This window comes from Falco naumanni, chromosome 6 (genome assembly GCF_017639655.2).
Source record: "Falco naumanni isolate bFalNau1 chromosome 6, bFalNau1.pat, whole genome shotgun sequence".
In the NCBI taxonomy this organism is placed as follows: Eukaryota; Metazoa; Chordata; class Aves; order Falconiformes; family Falconidae; genus Falco; species Falco naumanni.
The window spans coordinates 22,217,098-22,239,655 of record NC_054059.1 but is presented as its reverse complement, the minus strand read 5'-3'; the positions used below and the strand labels follow the sequence as shown (position 1 = coordinate 22,239,655).

General features: G+C 38.9%; 1 protein-coding gene across 4 annotated transcripts in view; it reads left to right on the top strand.

Moving 5' to 3' along the window:
• ARHGEF10 (Rho guanine nucleotide exchange factor 10) overlaps positions 1-22,558 on the top strand; it is a 116,198-nt gene that overhangs the window by 82,220 nt on the left and 11,420 nt on the right. For all 4 annotated transcript variants that reach the window (XM_040598489.1, XM_040598490.1, XM_040598492.1 and 1 more), the window contains 4 exons: positions 1,350-1,573; positions 2,741-2,898; positions 15,818-15,960; positions 21,983-22,157. In XM_040598489.1, the coding sequence (XP_040454423.1) occupies positions 1,350-1,573; positions 2,741-2,898; positions 15,818-15,960; positions 21,983-22,157 (700 nt within the window). The remainder of the gene's footprint in view (positions 1-1,349; positions 1,574-2,740; positions 2,899-15,817; positions 15,961-21,982; positions 22,158-22,558) is intronic.

Here is a 22,558-nt window from a genome sequence, read left to right as displayed (position 1 = left end):
AAAAATACTTATGATTTCAGTATCTTTTCGTGTTACTACAATACTAAAAATTTAAGGAAACCCTTGTGAATTAAAAGTAGAAGTTAGAAATGGGTTTTTGTCAGTGAACTTTTGCAAGGTGACCTGTATAATTTCTTTCTGTCTTCACTGTTCGTAAGCAGTTGTCACAAATACATGCCAATAAAATCTTTCTACTGCCACAAGATGTCCTTTCTTTCTCTTTGCTATGATTTTTCATTTCATATAAACATAAAGAGTTACTTTATAAAAAAACTGCTGCTTGGGCAGATTTTATTTTTTTAATTTGTACTCTTCCCAGATCCCTAAAATATACAGATTTGTGGACATATTGATGATACTTAGTTCTGGGTCAGGGGGAAGTTTATTGAATTACAGAACCATTTCAATTGGTAAAGACCTTTAAGATCATAAACTCCAACTGTTAACCCAAGACTGCCAAGTCCACCACTAAACCATGTCCCGAAGCACCACATGTACATGTTTTTTGAACACTTCCAGGGATGGAGATTCCACAACCTCCCTGGGAAGCCTGTTCCAATGCTTGACCACCCTTTCTGTGCAGAAATTTTTCCTAATATCCAGTCTAAACCTCCCCTGGTGCAACTTCAGGCTGTTTCCTGTTGTCCTGTCACTTGCTACTTGAGAGAAAAGGCTTACCCCCACCTGCCTACGTCCTCCTTTCAGGTAGTTGTAGAGAGCAATAAGGTCCCCTGTGAGTCTCCATCTTTTCAGACTAAATAACTCCAGTTCCCTGAGCTGCTTCTCATAAGACTCGTCCTCCAGACCTTTCACCAGCTTCATTTGCCCTTAGGATCCCGTATCTGCTGTTTAGGATCCTGAATCAGTGAGTTTACAAAAGGGATTATATTAATAATCCCTCTTTCTCTTAGGACAAAGCATTTATCTGTAGATCTGTTACTGTGCAAAGGACAGGCCTCAGATACATTATCTGTTTCAAGAAAATCTGATATAACTTAAAATACTGGTTATTAAAATAATACATTACACAGGTTCTTATTGTGATTCCATTACATTATGTATATGCGTATGAATCAGACATCAGAATAGGTTATAATATTCCTCCTTTCAAAAAAACCCTGTTTCTGTGACTATACAAGGGAACTTTGTGTATATAATGCTTTGAAATCTGTCTATGCTGAATTATTATCCTGTTTATGTCTTAATGCATGAAAAATCATATTCATGCATATAACTTGCAATACACTCTTCAATTAACATTCCAGTCATTCCTTCTTGTTAATGCTTATCTTCCTGGAGACAGGTATCAAGTCTTGGTCTTTTTTTTTTCTTTCCTTTTTTCGATTCAGATTGGTAGTTGTACTAATCAGATGGGCCAGATTGCAATAGTCTCATTTCAAAGCACCAGCCCCAAGGTTATTGAGTGCTTCAATGTGGAATCACGGATTCTCTGCATGGTCTACATACCAGAGGAGGAGAAACTGAAAGACCAAAATAAGGCTCTTGACTCTGAAAATGTTCTCACAAAAGCTTCTAATGTGCCTACTATTTGCCTTGGCATGGAAGAAGGAAGGTGATTCTCATTTTTTGTGTACTGTCTATGATTTATTAATTAGATTTACTATTCTATAGCAAAATCATGTGAGATACTTCCAAGAAAATGTTTTCTTTTTAAAGAAGTGTACAAGTGATATTACAGTGACCTCAGCTTATCCTTTCCACCTAAATCAAGAAAAAAATACATTCTATATGATTTTAAAATACACTATGTAGTATTCGGAATTAAAATAATGCGTATCTTTGATGAAAGAGGATTAATTCATCATAAATCATGTCTGAAAAATATAAATATTACTTTTGTAATGTTACAACATAACCTTTAGGTATTGGAAAATTTTCAGAATGACAAAGTGTTGATGAGGAACCCATTAACCTTCTACCCTGTGACAATATGCAGGATTTGTCATGCAAATAAATAATAATACTGTTTACTATTGACATGAATTATTTTGCTCTGATTGAATTGATGACCTTACTGGGTCATCACTTGATTTATATTCAAGAACAAAGTTTCAGATTTTAAACTTAGGTCAATAAGCAAACAGATCTTGTTATAACCAGTGAGGATGTAAGTATGTAACTACCTGCAATTTTTTTAAGGTATAAGATAAATACATTTACCTGGTATATGTGAAGCAGAACAAAATTTTCTGAGGAAAATGCTGTGTTTCAAAAATTCCAACATCTAATTGTACTGATTATTTTTGCTTGTGAAGTGCAATTAATTCCAGATTTAAGTATTCAATATTCCTAACATACCTATGGTAATAATCTGTAGGAATGGTGGGAATTTTAAGTGTAACTCTGGTAGTGAGCTCCTTCTTCTCATTTCCCTAGTTCTCAAGGTAATACTGAATCCATTATTTTTTTTTAACCAATATAATTTTTGATAGACTCATAATAAGGACTTTGAGCAGAATTGTTATGTGTCTTTGTTGAATGCATGTTTCTCCAGACAGTATGAAGTGTGTTGCCATACATCAATGTTAAGTAATTGTGGATTGTCTACATAGACATTTTGGAGGGTCAAGATACTCTTTTTAATATTCCTCTTCCTATGAATAGAAGGAGAAAATCCCCACCCCCTGCCTTTTTATTCTAAATCTCATTTGTGCATATTCTAATAAGAACTAAAGAAAACATAATTTCACAAGTCTTTTTTTTTTGCTTCTTTTTAAAGCATTTCTATTTACAAAAGTTGTCAAGGCTCAAAGAAAATTCGACTTCAACACTTCTTCACTCCTGAAAAATCAACTGTTATGAGTTTAACATATATGTCTCAATATTTGTTTGCTGGCTTGGTAAATGGAAACATCTCGATCTACACAAAAGCAGAAGGTAATGTGATATGATTTGATAGCATCCTGAGGGACTTGCATGTCAGTATATTTTGGCAGAAGTAGTTTTCCACTATTACATTTTCTGAAAATTCTCTATAAAACTGCTGAACTAAGGTTGCTACACTTTTCAGTACTTCTGAAAAGACTTGTTTTCTCTTTTTGAAGGATAGTAGAAACTTTGATACTGTTCCCACTTTTACCATACAATATGAATGAAAACTGATTTGTGCCCCTTTAGCTTAAAGCCTAAAGTGTTTAGTGTTAAAGAGTCCAGAAGTTTATGTGATAACGGGCAGTATACTGTATTTTACCCAGCACAGTGCTAATTCCACTCAGTTACCCAACATTGGTGTTTGTGCAAGACGAAAATACCATATTGGTAGATTCCTGTACGTCTCATTTGAAATGACAACTCCATTTTTACTGTACAGATAGGAGAAGTCTTTCCTATGTGTGTGGGTCATGTATTTCACAGCAGAACTCCTTTTCCCATTAGCATCACAGTTGCTTGTTCTGCACCTAGCTAAGTAATTGGCTAAAATAACTTGAGCAAAGGAGAGTCCCAAATAATACCTCTGAACCAGAACAGTCTTCTCTGGACCTGGTTTAGGTGCTTGCCTGTGTACTTGCAGTACATGTTTCACTAGCTTCCCTGCAGTACTGCATACATATATAGTTAATTTATTTCAAAATCAGCAAGGCTTTAATCAAAGTTTGAAACTTGAGTTTTTAAGCGAGATGTTAGCACAGAGACACCTAACCTTGCAAAGTGCAGAGCCAGCAGAGATCTGGTGTACCTTACTAGTGTGAGCTGCATAACGATGATTGTCATATGTTAATGAGGTGGGCCCTCTAAACAGTAGAGATGCATTTGTATGGCACTATACCTCGGCTACTAAATCCTGCCAGCCTCTAACTGAGGGCACCAAGCTTACTGTCTTCAATCTTGGAACAAATTGTATGTCTAGTGTCAGATCATATAAAGACTTAGTTTGGGAAAAGTACAGGATGCACTTTCTTCTTCTTTTTTTTTTTCTTTTCTTTTTTTTTTTTTGTTTTGTTTTGTTTTTTGTTTTTGTTTTTCCAAGCAACAAAGAATCTGAAAAAGTGTTGGGAAAGACATTTCCTTTTGCCAGCTGTCATCAACAACCCAGTGGGTTTCCTGTGGAGCTGTCATCTCTGATCTGAAGCCAGACATTAGATTTCAGTTCCCTTCATCACTGAAGAGCAATTTTTTCTTTATCTTGGAAGTACAGGAGTGAGGTCTTGATCTTAGTCTCATAACATAGTTTTTGTTGTTTCAGTTTCTGTACGTACCTGTGTGGGTAGTAAAGTATTGTCTCCTGAAAGGGTTTGGTGTATTTAAGCTGTTTTAAGATTGCAATTGCTGTCACTTCTTCCAGAAAAGATCACTTAAACACAAGTGGCATCCTTAGCAGTATAGGTAAGAAAGGATGCATGGGTTGCTTGTCTGCAGAGAATGTTAAGGACAGAGCAGAGCTGTTAACCAGACTGAATTACATTATGAGCTGAAGGTTATGTTGCATTGACAAGGATCATGGTGTCCTCTATTTATTTTCCTCTGAAGACATCAGTTTTGTGCAGCTAGACATTCACAGAGCCTGCCATGGTCTCTTTCAGGATCGCTGAAGCTCTGAGATGAGAGATACACATCCATGTTTTTCTGACTCATCTTGTAGTCCCTTTCCTTACAGTTTGGTCTGTGGGTGTTATTTCAGTTCTCCACGCCTCATGAAATTTGTGCAAATCAGCTGCTCCCATGTTAGTGTTTGTATTCCTTACAGTTGGCTGCCGTGGACATGTGAGGCAGTAGTCCCTGAAGGGGTGTTTTCATGAACACTGACCTATTTTACAAAACAAAGGAATCCAAACGGCAAAATGGGAGTAGGGAGGGAATACGGCCTGTGAAGAGCTTTGGGCCTGTGAAGAGCTTTGTGCCGTACTACAGGGTTGCCTTTTCTTCTAAGGAGGGGATTACTTTCCAGCCATGCACTTCAACTTGGGTTTTGGTCTGTCAGCATAAAGGAGATTAAGGAAAGATTTAAAAGTGAACATGAAATCTGGTTACTATTAGAGTTGTGATCCTTGTGTCTTCCTCTCTGGGCTGAAAGTGTAGTGGTTCACTTCAGTCACTGAAGCTCAGTGCCTATATGTGTGTAGTCAAAGACTCATGACTTCTGCCTCTCAGTTTTAAGTACACAAATAACTCTGATTTCTCCTGTTGTTTTCAGATAGCTCAAAGCATGTACATATCCAGCTTGTTTACAAACATCAAGTGCTCTCTTCTGACTTTCTTCACAAGAGAACTTTGTCAGATCGACAGCATCCAGAGTGCTCTTTGGTGGTAGAAAGTCTTGTCCTGAAGTAATTTGTACATCTTGGTTTCTATTTCAGTAAACTGAGGAACACATGCCAAATCAGTGGGAGAGCTGAAGGTGTACAGTGAGATTTCTTCCTTTATGGAGAGTAGTCATGTTTAATTGAGACACCTTAGTATCTGTGTATTTTCAACTATGAGTTCAAAAGTACTTAAGCCTCAATTAATTTGAATATAAATTAAAAGCAGAGTCAATGAAGCACTGGTACCATAAAATCTACTCAGCTTTTAAATGTGAGCTAACATGGTAATCTGTGAAAATGTCACAGAAAGACTAGGATGCAGGTCAGCTAATATGTTAGTCCTAGAAATAAGGACCCGGATAATTATCCTCAATAATCCTTAATTTTATGTGGGTGAGAAGACTAGTTTGTGGAACGTGGAATCATGGAACAGCTACTGCATTAAATGCTGTTATACATAGGAATGGTAGTGATACAGATTGTAAAGTTTCTGAAACCTTGTGGGTTGGGAAGTCGATTATGGTGCTATCAACTTTTGTAAAGTTATCAGTCTGAAATATTGTGTATTTAGTATTTACCTCATGCTGAATTATTAGGAATATTTCCAGGCAAAACACTTCTAGATGAGGTTAAGGAAAAAGTACATTGTACTGTCTTTGTTTAAAAAACATAACAAAACCCCTTTGTGACGATTGCAGACAGCCCAGCAGATGTGTTTTCTGAGTGATGCAATAGCAAAAAAGGTCAGCGCGTGTTTGACTTCCATTCACAAAAGTGTCTTAGGAAAGGGAAATCACAATCGTTATATATCTGTATTGTTTCTGATTATACTGCAGTCAGTTCCAGCTACTTCCTTTCTTCTAGACATTGATACATATTTCCTTTTCAGAAAGTCCTGTAAAGAGTATGGAGAAAAACAGGAAAAAGAAAATAAAAACTTAGAATGATTGTGGCAAAAAGTAGAATTAATATATTTGTCTTTTCAGAAAGTTTAATTAAGATGAGAGAATAGATGCACCAAATAGACATGCTGCTTTTATTGCAATGGCTACCCTTTCAGCACAGGATCGGTATGTGTAACCTCCTACTCGTGTACAGCACCCACAGTGAACCCTTGCATGCTCACCCCTAGAATTAAATTCACAGTGCTTGGTGTGCTCTGTAATCCTTCCTTGCTGTTCAGCACTGATGAGGCCACACACTTGGAGTGCTGGGTCCAGTTTCTGGGCTCCTTAGTATGAGAGAGATGTGGACATAGTGGAAAAAGTCCAGCACAGGGCCATTCAGACAAGGAAGGGACTGGAATCTATCCTGTGAAGAAAGGCTGAGAGAGCTCAGAGTCTTCAGCCTAGAGAAGAGAAAGCTCAGGGAGGTGTCATCAACGTCTACAAATACCTGAAGGAAGGGTGGAAAGAGGATGGAGTCATCTTCTCAGAGGTGTCCAGTGGTAGGACCAGAGGCAGTGGGGACAAGCTGCAACACAGGAGTTTCCCTCTGAACATCAGGAAATACTTATTTACTGTGAGGGTGAGTGAGCACTGGCACAGGTTGCCCAGAGAGACTGGGGAGTCTCCATCCTTGGAGATATTCAAAAGCCATCTGGACACAGTCCTGGGCAGCCAGCACTAGGTGACTCTGCTTGAGTTGAAGGGTTGGACCAGATAACGTCTAGATGTCCTTTCCAACCACAACCATTTTGTAAATCTGTAAGAAATGTCCAAAGTAAGAAATTGAAACAAGGCATTTGTTAATGCCATTCTGCTTCCAGGTGCCAATGAGGTAGAGAAGTGTCGCCTGTGATTCACAGTGTAGAGCTTGTACCCATGATTGGTTTCTTAAGCTAAGGATGAACCATGGCTCTTTTGGTATTAAAAACAAAACAAAACAAACACAACAGACTAGGAGAAATAGGACATGTAATTTCTCGTAGAGTATCATAATGGCTAGGGCACTAGGCTCTCATCTGAAGAAATCTCTATTCTCATCTGAAGAAATCTCTATTTTATAAAATGATTGTGTAATACAAAAACTTATGCTCTGTTCCCTTCATCCAGTCTTGTAAGTCTGTGTTTTGCAAGAGTGGCTCAGCTTTAACATGAAGAAGGGATTGGGAGTGCTGCTGTTGCCACTCTAAGTGGCCCTTGCCTGGCTAGCTAGAGGTCTGTTCTGGAAGCCCAAAGATACTGATGTGAATCCACTTTGCCACAGAAAGACGTGAGCCCGCAAACCTGTAAGAGGAAGCCTCTTGCACATTTTAACGAAAGGTGTATTTTCTAGTAGGTTTTTGCGGAGCCTGTTCCTGTAGGTGTACACTACTAAATTCTGATTCTGAGGTTTACAAAAGAATGAAAGGCTCAACTTTCCGGATTGCAATTGAATGTGAAACAAGAACAGCGGCTGAGGCAACTCTGGCCATGCACAGCACAACAGCTTAGATTCTTCAGAGAGACTCCCCCTCCAGGGATAAAGCCCGAAAGGGAAGAGGGGCCCAAGAAAGCTGGTTAATATTAAAGGACCACCTCCTCCAAGCTCAGGAGCAATAAATCGCAACAAAGAGGAAGCTGGTGTGCCCTATCTCTGGAAGTGTTCAAGGCCAGGTTGGATGGAGCTTTGAGCAACCTGGTCTAGTGGAAGGTGTCCCTGCCCATGGCAGGGTGGTTGGAACTAGGTGGTCTTTAAGGTCCCTTCCAACCCAAACAATTCCATGTTTCTATGATTCTATGAAAAATGCCAGGAGGCCTGCATGGATGAACAAAGAGCTCCTGGGCAAACTCAAACACAAAAAGGAAGCCTGCAGAGGGTGGGAGCAAGGACAGGTAGCCTGGGAGGAATCCAGAGAAATTGTCTGAGCAGCCAGGGATGACGTTAGGGAAGTTAAAGCCTTGATAGAATTAAACTTGGGTAGGGCAACAAGAAAAGCTTTTATAGGTATGTTGGTGATAAAAGGAAGATTGGAGAAAATGTGGGCCCTCTCCAGAAGGAAACAGGAGACCTGGTTACCCAGGAGATGGAGAAGGCTGAGGTACTCAATGACTTTTTTGCCTTGGTCTTCACTAGCAAGTGCTCCAGCCTCACAGCCCAAGTCACACAAGGCGAAAGTGGGGACTGGGATAATGAACTGCCTGCTGTAGGAGAAGATCAGGTTTGAGACTATCTGAGGAACCTGAAGGTGCACAACTCCATGGGGCCTGATGAGATGCATCTGTGTGTCTTGAGGGAACTGGTGGATGAAGTGGTTAAGCCACTATCCGTCATATTTGAGAGGTTGTGGCCGTCCAGTGAAGTTCCCACTGACTGGAAAAGGGGAAACAAAACCCCCGTTGTTAAAAAGGGTAAAAAGGAAGACGCAGGGAATTACAGGCCAGTCAGTCTCTGTGCCCAGCAAGATCATGGTGCAGATCCTTCTGGAAACTATTCTAAGGCACATGGAGGAGGAGGTGATTGGTGACAGCCAACATGGCTTCACTAAGGGCAAATTGTGCCTGACATATTTGGTGGCCTTCTATGGCAAGGTTACAGCATTGGTGGATGAAGAACAACTGACGTCACCTACCAGGACTTGTGCAAGGCATTTGACATTGTCCTACGTGACATCCTTGTCTCTAAACTGCAGAGACATGGATTTGTTGGGTGGATCACTCAGTGGATAAGGAATTGGCTGGGTGGTCACACTCAAAAGAGTGGAGACCAGTGATGAGTGGCATTCCTCAGGGGTCTGTACCAGGACTGGTGCTGTTTAACATCTTTGTAGGCAATGTGGACACTGGGATTGAGTGCACCCTCAGCAAGCACCTCACCGACAACACTGTTGTTGTTGCTGTGTAGTGCAGTCGACATGCTGGGGAGAAGGGACGCCATCCAGAGGGACCTTGACAGGTTTGAGAGGTGGGCCTGTGCGAACCTCATGAAGTTCAATAAGGCCGGGTGCAAAGTCCTGTACAGGGCAATCCCAAGCACAAATGCAGGCTGGGTGGACAATGGATTGAGAGCAGCCCTGAGGAGAAGGACTTTGGCGTGTTGGTGGATGGGAAGCTCAGCATGACCTGGCAATGTGTGCTTGCAGATCAGAAAGCCAACCAAATCCTGGGCTGCATCAAAAGCATAGCCAGCAGGTCGAGGGAGGGGATTCTCCCCCTCTACTCCACTCTCATGAGACCCCCACCTGCAGTGTTGTGTTCAGCTCTGGGCCCCCAATGTGAGAAGGACATGGACCTGTTGGAGCAAGCTCAGAGGAGGTCCACAAAGATGATTATGGGGTGGGAGCACCTCAACTATGGAGACAGGCTGAGAGAGTTGGGGCTGTTCAGCCTGGAGAAGGCTTTGGGGAGACCTTATAGCAGCCTGCCAGTACCAAAAGGGGGCCTACAAGAAAGCTGGAGAGGGACTTTTTACAGGGGCACAGAGTTACAAGACAAAAGGGAATAGTTTTAAACTGAAAGACTTAGATTAGATATTAGGAAGAAATTCTTTACAGTGAGGGTGGTGAGACACTGGCACAGGTTGCCCAGAGAAGCTGTGTCTGCCCCATCCCTGGCAGTGTTCAAGGCCAGGTTGGATGGGGCTCTGAGCAACCTCATGTAGAGGAAGGTGTCCCTGCACATGGCAGGGGGGGTGGGAACTAGATGATCTTTAAGCTTCCTTCCAACCCAAACCATTCTATGAGTCTCTGTGTTTCACTGGTAAAAACATGGAGAGCTCTGAAGCTGGTTAAGAGTTTTGATGACTTAGCTGTCCAAAGAGGCCTCATGACACCAATCAGTGATTATTTTCAGAGGATTAATATCAATGAAAAGGACCAAAACTGAAATGAAATACAAGAGTAAGGGGAAACAGTTACAACAATGGAGGGGTATCAGGTCAGTTCATTAGCAAGGTACCTTGATCAGTTTAGCAAGACGATGGTGTACTTTGATGAATGCCGGAAAGGAGGAATATGTGTAATGTCACTGATGTCAAACTTCAGAGCTTGGGTGGTTTCACACGCTGCTCCAGAGTGTCTGAAGAGTGTGGTTCTGACACGTTGTCATCACTTAAAGTAGAAAGTGGTGAGAGGCATTGCTATGAAAAGTAAGGTGTGGTATTAAGCTGCTGGGGAGAGGTCTAGAGCAGTGATATTGAAAAGAAAAAAATACTGTTGTCTTGGCTGCATTATCGCTGTTAGCAGTATCACCTAATACTTGTCAACATATTTCTGGTAACATTGCTATCAGTCTAATTTGCGTATCTCATGCTGGGACTTCTAGCACCCCCCACCCCCATAATTTTAGGTAGAGGTTGTATCCCAGCTATTTAGCATGAAGTTTGTTGCATATGTAGGAAAAAAATACTATAAGCATGTGTTAGCGCAGGGCATTCCTAGTTACACCTTGTTTAAAAGAGCAAATCTGAGTGTCTCGGCTTATTTCCAAGAGATAAGAAATGTGCTACACTTTTTACTTCTGTAGCTACCATCTTAGTCCTCAGCAGTGCTGGTTTATGCGCCATGTGATGGAAAAAATGTTTGTGCTCCACTGCACAAATTAACCAACAACCACTGTTCCCAGGACTGTGCTGGCAGCTCTGTAGAAATCATCAATAGTACTGCTAAGCAGGAGAGGAAGCTACCGACAAAGAGGCATGTTCTGTTCAGCTTGATTGTAAGCATAAAGGAAGGGAAAACTGCAAACTTTAGAAAGCCTTTATGAAGACCTAAACTATATTTTATTAGGTTATCTCATATGAAGACCTAAAAGCGCCAACAAATTATTATTAAAAATACTAAATATTAATAAATCATGTATAAACTAAATAAGAAACTTATTTTTATATGTTATTGTAAAATAGTAGTATTTTACTTAACTGGGGTTTATGGAAACAAATAAAAGAAAGATAAAATAGCCAACATCCTGTCCTATATAATGAATTTTGCTTTAAAACTTTTCCTATCTGATTAAATTTGAGTGAATAGAAGGGTAACTGATTTTCTAACATCCATAAAAATCATGAGACTAATAACAAAATGCACTAATGGAAATAATGCCCTTATTATACAATATTTCTAAGACTTTAAAGTATGAGCATAAGATATCTTACTTTGGTGCAGTATGATATAAGCCATGATAGAAGTATGATATACAGCCTGATATAAGCATTGCAAGATACTTTTCAATATCGGAGTATAACCTATGGCATGTAACTACTTGAGAAATACAACTTACAGAGGGTATTGCAAATAGTGCCATAGCACAGGTCGATTAATGCATAGACACATTCGTGCTTAAAAACTGTGTTCCCGTGGTTTAAGTATTCATCTAAGATGCAAAAATCAGAAATTATGACGTGTTATTTCTGGAAGCCTCTAGACGTATTTTTGTATTTGCCCCTGTTCTCAGATTTTGTAGACATATCTCGTTCCTGCAAATAGCTGTACCTGCAATTTATATAGATGCCTACATTCTGCTATAGTAATGTCGTACAGACTGCCAGAGACACTCATGTCTTTTGTACTAGGCATTTGGTGTATGCTTAGCAGGAGTTTTGGTGCTTTGATGTGGTCAGTTTAAGATACGAGTCAACTAAAACTTGCAAATACAGTGATCTTTATGTGTTGTTAATACTTGTATGGACTTTTCTCACAAAGCAGAATGAAAACATCTCTCTCTTCTCCCACTGTGTCCTTCCTGTTTCCACAGGTGTCAGGCTTCGCTCTTGTATTTGCTCAACGTGCAGATAACTGATTTTCCCACATACAAACTAGCCTCTAGTTATTGGATATATGTACTGTAAATTGCATCTCTTTCAGTATCTATATGCATACCTCATAGGTAGAAGATGATTTTATTGTGTATTTTTAGCATTCTAGAGGTGACAATGACCATAAAATCTTCCTGAAACTAAATCAATGCTTGTTTAGAGAACAGAAACAAGGAATCAATTGAACAGAATGCTTCTGCGGGCATTCCTACAGGTATTCTCTGGCCAGCTCTCTGAGAACCACATCATGTACATCTCCATTGATTATTTTTCTTTTGCTCGATTCCTGTTCTTCAGAAAATAGTTTGCTGAGCAACTTGTATTGGCCCTGTCCTATTGTATGCCTTGAGATTTTGTTGGCAAAAGTTTTCTCTCAGCTACTACTTCTTGCTGCTTTTCTTAGGAAAAAAATCAGTTTATTAAATCAGTAACCAAGGATTTATAACATCAAATGAAGCCATTCTATATCTTTTGCAAGTGCTGCATCTGATTGTAAATACATGGACAGTGCCAGTTATTGGACCCGCTTACATAAGTATGTCTTGAAACTGCAGGTGTTTACACAAGTAGAATAGAGATAATACTTCTCACTTAGATTTTAGAAGGAAGGAACTTTGAAGCAGACAGGTAACATGAAATAGCCAATGTCAAACATGAAGTCTGTGCAGGCAGGTATTGAATAGGGTCTGCTGACATCTGGAGAGAGGCAGAGAGAGTATTATGTTTTATTTAAAGTGCGATTTTGATAGTCTTGAAGCAACTTGTGAACTAGACGCAGACTTGCTAAGTAATTTTGGCAATGAGCGATAAAATTTTTGGTCAGCAAAATGAAGTTGTGATCTTGCTTTTAGTCAGCAGCCTGTGGTTAAAGCATTCACAGAAGTATGTTGGATTACCAGGCTTAATCCCTTGCCTTGCTTGAGAGGATTTATACCTATGCTTTCAACTCTCAAGAGGTTTTCCTGCCTGCCACAAAATAAGAGGAGAGAGATGCACAGTGCTTAAATTCTCCTCCTGGTGCCATTCTACTTCATATAATCAAGCATTCACTGAGACCAGAACACAGCTGACCCGTCATTTAAATACTGCCCTAATTACCAGACTAGAGAGTCTCCTGCCGGTTTTTTGTCCCATCTGTCTCAGATGCTGTCTGATCTGGAATACGGCAATCTTTGCAGGAAGAAATAAAAAAGTACTACAGAATAGTCTTTGCACATGGCTAGGGTATCTGGGTAGAGCAATAGTTTCGGGTTTTCCCTGGGCCGTATATGAAATGGGATTGCAGTTTCTTTGCATGAAGTCATGGTAACATGAAAGACATCACGTCTCTGTCTCACTTTTTTCATATGTCCAATCCCACCGAATGCTTAAAGTTAACTGGTTTGTTAAATGCTGTGCTAACAGTGCCAACAGAAAATGGTATTCTGAGAACAGAGTTTTGATATGCATATTTATTTGTTTAATTAAGTATTCATAATACTAGTAGCATTTATAACATTGGTAATATTGAACTCATCTTCTTACCTTTCAGTAAGCTGTGTTAGAAATTTTGTTTTGCGATCAACATCCACCTGACACCAGTACTAGTTTTCCTTTTCACTCAAAACTATTACAAATGCTACATAATAATTTTAAATTAGACTTGATCAAAATTAATGACACAGCTTAATGCCTAGTGATCTGAGGAGTTGTGTGAAAGTTGAGGGCATAAAGATCCAGATTAAGAAGAAAAAACCCTTAGATGCTTGCAATGAAATGTAAGCAAAATTTAAATCCAAGTCCATAGTTCAGAAGCTGAAAATCTCTATTCGCCTGTCATTTCAGTATTAGCTATGCCTTATGTATAGATCAACATATAGCTTGAATGTACTTAAGAGAAAGATCTGTTGGGTTCCATGAGTGGTTTTGTCTTTGCGTTAATGTGTTGGTCAGTGTGAAAATATAACTACAGAAGAAGAGCTAGCTTCTTGCTCACCATATCTGCTCTTTGCCCAAGTTTACTGTCTTTATTGTTCAGAAAAGACAGTAAGAATATACTAGAATTATGCTGGGTTTATCCCTAAAGAGGAAACACAAGGGTGCTACATATGGATGCTGGTTTGGCTTCTGCAGTCAGCATAACTTACACAACAAAGTCAGGATGTGCACACATGTGCAGCTCTGATCTCTGAAGGCTTTGCACCGAGCTACCTACAGTGGTTAAGCACTTGCAGGGTATGGGCGGCCTTCACTTCAGAATTTAATTTGAGGATAATGCAGTTGCTAGCAAATGAAAAGTTTTCCAAAAGTTTGTGTATTACTGATGGTACATATGAGTCACAAAGAACATGGAGTGACTTTGATAGTGCTGGGAGAGTTTGCAGGCTAATAACTGGAAATACTCTTCTCACTTGAAAACTAAAATAATGAAAATTATTTTGATGGGCTAAAACTAAATGTCATTTTTACAAAGATGCTTTTGGAAGAGAGCCACATCCTGAGCATGACTCAGCGAAGGCTGTGTCATGCAGATGGCAGAAGGGATGAGAAGCACTCCCCAGCCGAGGCTTCTCATTGTTGTTGTCACTGCCATTATTGTGAAGCAGGCAACCTTGTACCCCTTCTCCTACACATGTAATAAAAGATGCACTTCTTATGGAGGTGGAATGAAAAAGGTGTAATTAAGTGCTTGCCTAAATATATGGTTACCTTGATCTCCATCAACAACAATTTAAGTGTTCACAGAGTTGAAACCAGTGTCAGTAGACAACTTTTCTGCAGCTTTTGCAGGAATAAGGCTTTAAAGTGACAGAATGAGGCCTTTTTGACATATTTTATATCAATGTAAAAAGAGTTACTTTAACTAGTTTTGATATTATTACTAAAGCATAATGAATAGGAATGTGGTCTTTGAGACTTTATGTTCAATGAGTGCTTACAATAGAAATTAACTAATATAAAAGTATTAAAATCATTATTGACATATTTAGTATGTCAAATTGCGTGTATAAAATACACAGCTACAACTGTTTGAAGAACCCCATGTTGCTAGCTCTTAAATTTGGAGAAATAATCTGCTAATCCTTGTTTCAAAGAGATGGCAAGTGAAAGTGACCAGAGCTCTAAGTGGCGGTGTACAGTTTTTATTTAGAAGGTCTCTGAATAATTGATTGTGCCACCATACACATGCATAATGTAACATGGATCTGCTAAATGCAGTCCACAGAAAACACTGTGGATTATAGTTAGGGGAAAAAGTAGGAAAACCGAAGATATGGCACAAAATTAAGTTTTAATTTCATTTAAAAAATATTCCTCCTTAAATGAAGCATCTAGTAGCAGGAAGTCCATTCCATCAATGTGCTCTTAAGAGTCATCTGAGCCCATTAGAACCCAATAAAAATTTTGCTGACTACTTTTCACATGAAAGATGATTCTGTCCTAGTTGGAAGTTGATTCATCTTGAAATAGGTCAGTTGTGAGCTCCTTCTGTGTTGGAGAAAATTATATCAGCCATGGCTTTCTGAGTGCATTTCCTCTGGAAAGGAAGGAAGATGTATTAGAACAGTAATGTAGAATTCCTTGTGTCTCAATTAATCCAGATAAAATTTGTTCATTTAACAAACACATGAGTGTTTGGTTTTTGTTTTTCCCCTTAATGTTGCATATTACCTTTACAAACTTAGCCTGGAAGCTAAAATTAAACATACGTAAATCACAGCATAGCTTGAAGTGGCAGCTTGCAGAGATTCTAGCAGTAGGCTTGAGCGATAGTGTTCTCAAAACTGTTTTAAAACAAATATTACCATTTTGTTGTATATAACCTTTCTTCTTTTTTATTGAAGATGGAACGTGGAACACTGAACCTCAGAAGATAGTTAAACTGGGGGTTCTGCCTGTTAGAAGTCTGCTTGTGATGGAGGAGACCATTTGGGCTGCATGTGGTGGACAAATTTTTATAATCAGCACTGTGACACATTCCATAGAGGTAAACGCTTTTAAAAGCATTGCTCACATACTATGCTACAGGGTATAAGTGGTGAAATTTCAAACATTGAAATCTGTTTGAGAAGCTTCATGTTTCAGGAAGCTTTTCATGAAGTATTGTTTCAGTTCTGTTAAATTCCACTCCCTGCAGTTTGAAATTCTCCGCTGATGTCTCACTAGATTTCAGTTTACTTCCATTTTCTCCAGGTTTCCATAAAGTGCTTGGAACTTGTAGAATATTTGGGGCAAAAGGTTTACTTAAAAATGAGATCTGAGGAAAGGCAGCAGAGATATGGGTGCCTATAGGAATTGCCTGTTAATTCCAGAAGAAGGTTTAATTAAGAGACTGCTTCTATATAGTTAGATGTTACTTGTGATGATTTCATAGGATGTTTCTTCAGAGTTTTGCTTCTGAGTGGCCTACAAAAATTTGCGTTGTATAAGGACATTTTCCAGTGAATAATGATACAAGAGTCAGACTTTCTGTAAGGAGAGAAGAGCATTAAGGATTCAAGCTTATATTTGTGACCACATTTTTCCAGAAAACATTAAGCACTCATTTCTGTCAAAACGGCAGCCTCTACCAAAAGAATGCCTTAGTGGTCTAAAGTTTGGAGTTGATGAAACATTAGGAACTAAGCCTCTCCTTCAGCCTTCAATACAGTTACACGGAGTTGCATGATGTTTACAGCCATGAAGTTCTTTCAAACAGGAGTCGTGATGAGCTCACAGCCTCCTCCTTTGTGTGCTGCTTTGTTGCTTTTTTGTTTCATTGATGAACGTGTTTTCTCCCAACAATCGTCTATTTGGTACAATTGATTCTGTGAGTCATTGTCATGGGTTTGCAGGGAAATAGCTAACATCCTAATTTCTTCTGTCTTTATCTGTTCTTTCTGGGTGATTTCTTTATGCTCAGATCATGCATTTTCCTACTTTGTTTTTCTTTAAGGCTTGTTTTGTTGATAGTTTAAATGGTATGATGAGGGAAAGATTTTGGAAGGGTGATTTGAATAGGTGCTTGAAATGGACTTTTGTTAGTATCACTGAGGGGCAGAGTAGACTTTGGGACACATGGTTACTGTTCTACAGACTTTGATGAAGAATCTCTCTGATTCTTACTAAGAAATACTTAGCAACAGTAAGAGCTCACAGCCACGCTGTTCCTGTGTGACGCTGCTTACATACAGCCAGGTCTCTGTAAATAAGTTTGGCAATTCTGGTCTAATTCTACCACAAAGCTCTTCCTGTATCAGGTGGTATGGCTGCAGTTTGGGCTATGCTGTGCTGTTTTGACACAGGAGAACAATAGCAGTTAGACAAGCTTTGAGGATTAAAGAATGTGTAAAGCTTACTTTTATCAAAATACAGTGTAATATAACCGATTGCATATTGAAAACAGGAGTTCAGAGACAAAATAACAAATATTCTGTCAATATCTCTCAGACATCGTAGTTCATTTTTCAGCTGTTACTACAAGTTTTCCTACAAAGCATCTCAGAAGGTTTCTTTTCATTTCCAGAGCGCTTTGTAAACTAACCCATCAATTGTATTCAGAGCTCAGATCCACTGGCTTTTATAGCTATAATTAATATACAGGCAATGAATGCTGCAGCAAACAACGTATAAGAAATCGTGCAACCGAAATGGTGTGTATGGGCTGAATAATGTTTTCTTGACATGGATAATTTTATTCTAGAGCATGATGATTTTCTGTATGATTGGCCTGAGGGTCATCTTTTTTATTCCACAGAAATATCCATGCCGTAGCATGTCATCTTCCTCATAAAACTGTGAACAAATAATTATTTTTCTGTTGCCTCCTTGCTGGTACTAAGATGTACACAAGTACTGATCCTGTTCTCTTCCTCTCACCGGACTAAACAGCTCACTAACGTTTTCACTGCTGTTACTTGCTCGGTTACCTGGCTTGTTTTGATAACTTCCTGTATTTATATTTCCAAAAGTGATCTGCTATGATGTGCATACCTTGTTCATTGGCAATATTGTTTCAGTATTATATTATACATGAGGCAATTTAGACTCTGTCTATAAGGAATATTTTAACAATATCAGCAGCTGAATACATCTGAGCTACCTTTTACTGTGCAGAGCAGAAGCTTTACTGTATGAAAGGAAACAGCAGCAAGGAAATGTTTGCTCTCCTTCTCTGCCCTCTCTTGTTGAGAGTTAGTAGTAATGGTTTGACCCAAAATATTTTGCATAATATTCATCTTTGCTCTGTCAACAGGAATCCAAGTGTTTCACAGGGCTCAGTTGTTTGTTGTTCTTCCCTCTTTGCTGAACTCCTTTATATCTCCATATACTTCAAATTACAGCTGCTTGTTTGTTCATTGCTTTCTACTATCATGCATGCATATTCTATGCTCTGTGTCACGTATGTTACCTACAAAGACACCTGACTGTTTTTTAAGGCCATATTTGTACAAGCCCATGAGCTTATTCAAGACCATTTTGTAAACTTTGTCCTTGGTGAGGCACTCCCTGCTTCATAGGTAACTCATCGTTAACTGTCCCTGTATTTGCTAAGTGCAAAGTACGTTATCTTTGAAAACAATCTCATTCCATGCCTCCTTGCTTTAAGATTCTTATTTGAGCTTTTTTTAAAATAATTATCAGTAAATGAGGAGATGTGGTATTCTGTATATTGGGTTTGGATGTTATTCCATTTTCCTGCCTCTTTATTTTCCCCTCTGATACGGATAAGATTCAATTCACTTGTTTTAATGATATGTTACTGTAATAGAATGTTTTAGGAAATGTCTTATATTGGCACAGTGCCCCAAACTGGCACAGTGCCTCAACGTCCTTGGCAGGAGACATGATAAATGCATTGACTGCTGTTATACGTTAATTACATACTCTGATACTCTTCCTCTGAAGAAGAAATTTGTCCTGAGTCTTGACCCTAGATCCAAGACTTGTATTTCTGTTGGTTATAGACCTTGATCCCATAGTGATCTCTATACCTGTAGAACCTTATGCTCTGTAAAGGCAGTAAATGCCAAGTGTATTTAAGAATAAATTCACCAATTGTATGACATTCCATCTTGGTTTGTTTTCCCTTGTTTTTAAAACTTGACTAACTATACCAGAGTTACTCTGAAATGTTCAGCTGAATAAAAAAAACCAAATGAAAATCCCTATACATGAACGTATGTTGCCTGAGTACTCTTAACTTCTTTAAAGTAATAGAAGTCATTTATTTTACCTTGTGGACAATGATACCCATTATGCACCTCTCATGAATCTTGAGAAATTGTGGTTCAGTGCTTGGCGCAGCTGTTTGGTGCAAGTGTGCACGCCCTCAGAGAAAGACTCCAGTTATGCCCCGCGCTGCTGAGACAGCAGTGAGCTATGTTGGGGTGGGCAGGCGGGCTGCGGCATCCAGAGTGTGTTCTGCAGCTCTCCTGTCGCTAGAGTTTGAATGAGAGAGCCTCCGGGGAAAAAAGCTGGGCTCTGAATAGAGAGGAATGTAGGTATGAAAACTAAAAGAGAAAAGTAAAATGAAGGGCATTTTTGGGGTGGGTTTGTTTGTTTGTTTAAGGGAATAAGACATTTTTGTCCCTTTTTATCAGTACTTGCTATGAGAAGAAAACAACTAAGGAAAAAGACCAGCTGTTGGCTTTCAGATAGACTTGTAATTGAAACAGATGTCAAAGCTATCCTCTGTACAAAACCCTACACATTTGTGAAAGAATGTACAGGTTTGGGGTATGTTCCTGTTCCATGTTAGGAGACCCTTTGAATGAGAAGAATAGTTCTTTTTACGTGCTCCTTATGGTGTTGACAGTGTTACAGTTTTACTTTAAATGTGTTTATGTATTTCAGCAGACAGCTGTACGAATGGCAGGACAGAGTGGGAGTATAATGAGTTGGCTGGTGAAAACGGAATGTGACAAAAATGCATGTACAAGTTGTTTACAGTGGCACCAAAAGAATTGTTAGCTGTGGTCAGACCACTCCAGAGAAATTCCATTTCTTATGACCTGCTTCATTCTTCTAATTTCAAACAGTGCAAGTTGCTGGTCAGGTTCACTTCAGCAACGCTGGATCTGTCCTTGAGAAGTTTTCAGAGGTCAGGTGGTTGTCAGTATAGGATGTATGAGTCTGTAAACTGAGTTAATATTTTAAAATCCTTTTTGCAATGAAACTTACATGATAAGAATAACAAGAAATTTAGTCATAAGAGCTGTTTCTGCCTTTGAAAGATGTTGTTCATGGATGAATTCTTCTGTTGAATAAATCGTATGATTTTCAAATTGTGTGTATTATTTAGTAAAGAATGAATAGAGGTTGCTTGAAGAAAACAGTGAACATAAATGTGCCTGCCAGAGGCGCTTACCTTGCATTCTGCAGTGGTGGTGCTTGAAGAGTCAAAAGGTACCACAGTAACACTCAAAAACTGAACCCACTGTCTAATAGTTGAAGAGAAACTTCTCTGTTAATTTACTTAAAACTGAAAATTTCAAGAATAGTGTTAACAAATGAAAAGAAAAAAAATCCCCTTATCTTTAAACAGCCAGTGTCTCAGTGGAAATTACTAATTAATGGGGTATTAAAGTATGAAAAGAAAATTAAGTGCCTACTAAGTATAATATCAAAAGTTACACTTTGTGAAAGCTTAAACTTGTATTCTTTATCTCTGATCTTAGCCTGTTTGTGAATTTAGATGGACAATTTGAGTATTATATCTATAACCCTAATAAATTCAAAACATAACTGTCTTAAGCTAAGAGCTTATCCTGATAAATATGTAATTTAGATTTTGATGGAAAATGACCAAAACATAACTCATAACTGTAATGCACGGAAAATGTAAGTGTACTTTTCCAAGAAGAAAGGGGGTACTTTTGCATTTTGTCTGCATAGGTAATTAAGAGTATATAATATGTAGTGTGAATATTAGAGCAGATATTTCCTTCCATATCCCTCAGAGAAATTTGTATACAAGGAACAGTTCGTCATTTATTTAGGCAAGGAATTTTTCTGTATATCAGAATAGCTCTCTGTATTTAATAATAGCTGGCACAACATTAGAAGGCTGTGTTTAACTTCAGGACATAACTGGAAAAAAAATATCCCTACTTCTTGTTAATGATTAAAGAACTTTACTACAGCTTTATCTCGCATGTTAACAGGGGCCTGTAGAGAGGTTCTGGCCTTCCTGGAGCCTTGCAGAAGTTGTAACTGTGAAGGCTTAGATCAAGGAAAAAGGTCTATCCTCAATGTCTTGTATTACTCATCTTCAGAAGGAGGATTTTGGCCTTTCTAATGGGAAGCATCAATATTTTGAAGGACAGCAAAACAAAAGAGCTAATGTTTGTGAAATTCAGAAGTGTCTACATTGAAAAACAAGCCACAGTATTAAGGTTTACATTGTTGTGTGTGTAGTTGAGCAAATACTTGTGTATTTATGTTCATAAACGCCCTACTTTCTAAAGATGATTTTTTCCTCGACTGTTATCATTATTCTGAAAATATCTCCTAACAGAACAGAAGAAAAATATTTTTTATCATTTAAAGAGGAATTCTGCTGTAGATAAAAGTAACATAATAGGAAAAAATCTGCTCACCCCCAGGAACCTCATCTGTGGTAGTTTTCTCAAAGGAGTATGAATAAAGAAATACAAAATCCTTTTAAGTCTGAGCTGTTATGAGTCCCTGCTCATGTTATCAGCATGTTATCAACCCCTGCCATGCAATATTTTTAATAAACACAATATGTAAGTTACTGTGACTCTATCATCAGGTAGAACTTTGGCTCAAGAGCTGAGAGTCCTTCCATACTAATGATGGTGTATTAAAAAAAATAAAAATGTAACAGGAAAATCAAAACATCGTATGCAGAGGCACATATCCTGAGCAAAGGAAGAAGAGGAAAGAAAAAGCTAGCTTTGTCCTTCACATGGAGGACAGATGCAGTGCCTCCAGTGAAGAGCTGATAAGGAAGGTTGGATGATGTTTGGTTGCATCTCCCCACAGAGTCCTTGTTTTTCTTACAGAGCCATTTTGAAGCCCATCAAGAGGAAGGGATGGTAATCTCCCACATGGCAGTTGCTGGAGTGGGAATCTGGATTGCCTTCACGTCTGGATCTACACTTCGCCTGTTCCACACTGAGACACTGAAACACCTCCAGGATATTAACATTGCCACACCTGTTCACAACATGTTGCCAGGTAGCTGAATCACATCATATAATAACATTTCTCTTTTGTCTTTGTCACTATCGTTCTCCAGAGTGTTACAGATTAGGCCAGAATCAGATCTGTCTTGGACTTTGAGTCTGATAACTGTCTCATAACTATTTGCTTTAGTTAATCACAGTCTGTTGCCTGCCCAGAAGAACATCCTGTGTAGCAAACTGGTTGAGTAGCAGCTCTCCTCCTTAGAGTTTGTAAATGTAATTATATAGATAAGCAGGTGGATTCTTCTATTTAGCCTTTTGCGTGTGTGTGTGACTGTGAGGCAGTAGGACAATGCAGTCTGCTATGAAAATGGGTTTGCTTTGCAGAGTTTAGGATTTGCTCTGGAACTTAGTATCAAAGTACGTGATGGAGGCACTTAGTCTAGGATCCAG